Source organism: Limulus polyphemus, unplaced genomic scaffold (assembly GCF_000517525.1).
Source record: "Limulus polyphemus unplaced genomic scaffold, Limulus_polyphemus-2.1.2 Scaffold1039, whole genome shotgun sequence".
Lineage (NCBI taxonomy): Eukaryota > Metazoa > Arthropoda > Merostomata > Xiphosura > Limulidae > Limulus > Limulus polyphemus.
In genome coordinates this window covers 136700-140355 of record NW_013666649.1, presented here as the reverse complement: position 1 = coordinate 140355, position 3656 = coordinate 136700, and the positions used below count along the sequence as shown (strand labels likewise).

At 35.3% G+C, this 3656-nt stretch overlaps 1 protein-coding gene across 1 annotated transcript in view; it reads right to left on the bottom strand.

Annotated features, from left to right (window-relative positions):
* LOC106461823 (chorion peroxidase-like) overlaps window positions 1-3656 on the bottom strand; it is a 25246-nt gene that overhangs the window by 15156 nt on the left and 6434 nt on the right. Inside the window, exon 5 of the mRNA XM_022388898.1 lies at window positions 2093-2310. Coding sequence (XP_022244606.1) covers window positions 2093-2310 — 218 coding nt within the window. The remainder of the gene's footprint in view (window positions 1-2092; window positions 2311-3656) is intronic.

Sequence of the window (3656 nt, the reverse complement as noted above, 5' to 3'; positions counted from 1 at the left end):
CATCTCTCCATTTATTTTTTACTTGCTGAATTTGCCTTTGCAGCTCTTCATCAATGCCACTTTGAAGACGAATTCGACACTCAGTTTCTTTCCAAGCAGCAAATGACTCACGATGATTGTCACTATTTTCATGGGCATTTAACTTTTCAATTTTTTTTCTACTTAGAGAATCCACCCTGTGTTTTGAAAGCAGACCGACTATCGGATGTCATACATGTAGATGAAAAAAGAAGATAACAAAAGCAGTATGCTGCTTTATGTAGAGATGAATACACCAACCAGGAACTATTGTCCATTCAGAAGGCATCGTTTCAACCAAAATGCAGTCATAGAACGCCCATCTTTGGCATCAAATGGACCTTCTTTATGTTGAAATTCATGTGCTCCAACTTTAACAATCTTTGTGCGATGTGCATGTGTTACAACTGCTGAGCCTGTTGTATCAAACTTCATAAATCCAATATCCACGTGTGTTAAAATATTTATTATGTCATCTTCTTTTAGCTTAGCAACACTATTCTGTGGATTTGTTTCTGACAAAGTGGAATCCTCTTGTTTATTATTATTGTAGCTTTCAACAGGACAGTTATCAGTCTATAAAATTTGTTAACTGACAGGGAAAATGTCTGCTACCAGGAAAATTGTGACTGGCATCCGTAAACGACTGGTTAAGGAAAAAGACGACTGAACAGACGTTTTAAGTACAAATGACTGTTTTCCAATTAATTGATTCCATCAAAAGTGATCGTGATTCAACATACAATAGTGCAATATGAAAAACATTACAACAAATGCCATATGGAATCAACATGTCCATTCTCATCTTAAATGCAAACAGGAAAACATGTCTTCCAAAGCAGTTAAAATACAAACTGATGACTATAAATGAATAGTAGTGTTTAAGGTGATCTGTTGAATTATCGTACACCTTTTTCCGTATTAGCAGTAGAGAAAACAAGCATGTGGCACTCGTCCCTACTTGTGTTGTTCTAACAGTAAAATTGTGCTGAAAGTGTGTTTTGATGTGGATGATATTCTCGCGACTTCGATGAATTTTTTTACACCTTTTTTCCGTATTGTCGGTGGAGAAAACAAGCATGAATCATTCGTCCTTGCTTCAGTTGTTCCAACAGTGAAAGATACTGAAAGTGTGTTTTGATGTGTAAATATTCTCGTGACATCGGAAGGGCTATTTTACCCCTTTTGAAGGATGAAGAAGATTTAGAGTGCACATGAACGTTAATGCTAATCAAGCTCCCTAATGGGCAAAGGTCTTCGAAGATTAGAAATCCACAGTGGCAATATTTGCCCAAAATTGTTTTAAAGAGCATTATGGGAAAGTTATAATCTTCCATAACCATTAAAATTACTAGATTTCAATCGAAGTGAGCAATTTTGGGATAAACTTGAATGTCGTACGTGCCACTGCATTCCTTTTCCTTTTTCCGAGACCAATCTTTTCTCCATACTTTTGGATGATCAGTTTGCGACGAAACAATACATTTTCAAGCACTTGGTAGAGTCTTTTCCACGCTAAATCCAATCAGTTATCGTGAGGAAAATGTGATTCGACAGGCTATATATAAAGTGTGACGAAATTGTCGTCCAATTGGCTAATTATAAATGGTGACGAAAATGTTGCTGGAACAGGTATTTATAAAGAGTGATAAAAAAGTAATTTAGCTGTATATTTATAAATGGTGACGAAACTGTAGTCCACCGAATATTTATAAAGTACGACGAAAATGTAGTTCAAAAGAGGTATTCAATGTTTGGGTAAAATGTTTAAATATATACGTATGATATAATGTGATATCTTATTCCTTGTTATGGAAGGGCTATTGAACTGCATAAGCTGCACAGTTTTTAACAATCACTCTCAACAACGTTACTTTCACACCACGCTATTTAAAATGGGGATTGCTCTCAAATTATTAATGAAGTAAGCTTCAAGATTTCGATAAAGTAAAGTTAACTGTTTTATTTTCAGAAACCAGAGTAATGAAATAATAGGGAAGGCTGAGTATGCTTCACAAAGAATAAATAAATAAATAAAATGAGTCACCTACTCGTTAATTGCGATAACCCTTACCATCACTGTAGACGGGAGGAAGTTGCCTGACAAAAGGGGTGTGGGTAGATCCCCAGCTTGTGTGTTGCATATTGTTACACACTCCAGTATAGGTTCGGTATCTTTCCATAGTGCACGGCACAGGCTTCATGTGGGCGGGACATATTTCCCAGATATCTGTGCGAGAAGTGTCGATCATTGGCAGACCGTGAGCAATCTCATCAGAAGAAAGCTGGAACCTAAAAAAGAAATATTAAATATAAATTATTTGTTTGTTTTTAGAACAAAGCCACCTCAAGACACACAATAGTGTGTCGTGTGGCCAAAACACGTGATGCAGGACACATTGTGTTATTAACAGGAGTAATAGTTTAGCGATTTTCTACCTTCTGTATCTCGGATTGTGGTGATCCAAACTATCACATATTTCTAGTTAATGTGCTCTACCAGACTCTTACTTCACATACCAAATTTAAAGGCAGTTCATTAAGAATTACCTGAGATATAACATCTCAAATTTTGATTGAGTTTCTTCCTTTTTTTTTTTATTCGCACCAAAAATACACAAAGTTTATTTGATAGATAAACATACTTAACTTTAATGGATTTTTTTTTCAAATTTGGTACAATGATAGATATTTACAACCAACAATTAGGAGTCTCATTTGGTGTAAATATATGGCACTTGTCCAAAGTTATTCAACAAAAAACGAACATTTTTGCACACACCTACGCAAAAAGTCACATTTCTACTACAGATTCACCTAAGTGTAAAAGTGGATCGTTGTTAGTTTTTGTCATTCGGATTAAAGACGTCTGATTTAGAGCAGTAAAAGTACGTGCAGTTACATAAGTATTGGTTAGGTCAAGCAAACTAGATTAGCAGTTTCTAGCTCAAGTTATCAAAATAATCATATGGGTGGACGGTTATTAGTGATTATTCACTGCCATCTTTTCAGCACAAATTTACTAAGGTTTATAAAATTATCCTAGTTAAAGAGCGTTTAGCGTCACGTGTTATTAGCTTAAGCAATTAGCATAAATAATGATGATTGATACGGCTGTACCGATTGCACGGGGGTGATGACAAGAAACTGTTAACCTAAGTTACTATAAAAGAAGCTGTTAACACAGTTTTAGGGAGGGAAACTACCACCATATATTTTAAAGAACTTGACTGGTTCTGTAAAGTAAAGGTCTATTCCGAATAATACGGTTGCGATCCTAAAGCTAATAGTAATATGGGTTACTATGGAGTGTTACTTTCTTACCTGCTGTGGTTTATGGTGTGTATTGATAAAAAGTCATGATATCCAAACAAAAACATTTTAGGCGTTAAAAAAGGTGCGGTCAAAAAAGGATTGAATGTGCGACTTAAAGGAATTAAATCCAAATTGGGAACCAAACTGGAAGCTACATTTATAGCATTGACAATAATTTTACAGCAAATATTCATTCATTAGGTAGCTAGGCCCCGTCGTTTTGTTTTGCCCATGTCATGTCACAAGTTGAACAAAAAAACGCGGCCTGGCTAACTAATGAATGAATATTTGCTGTAAAATTATTGTCAATGCTATAAATGTAG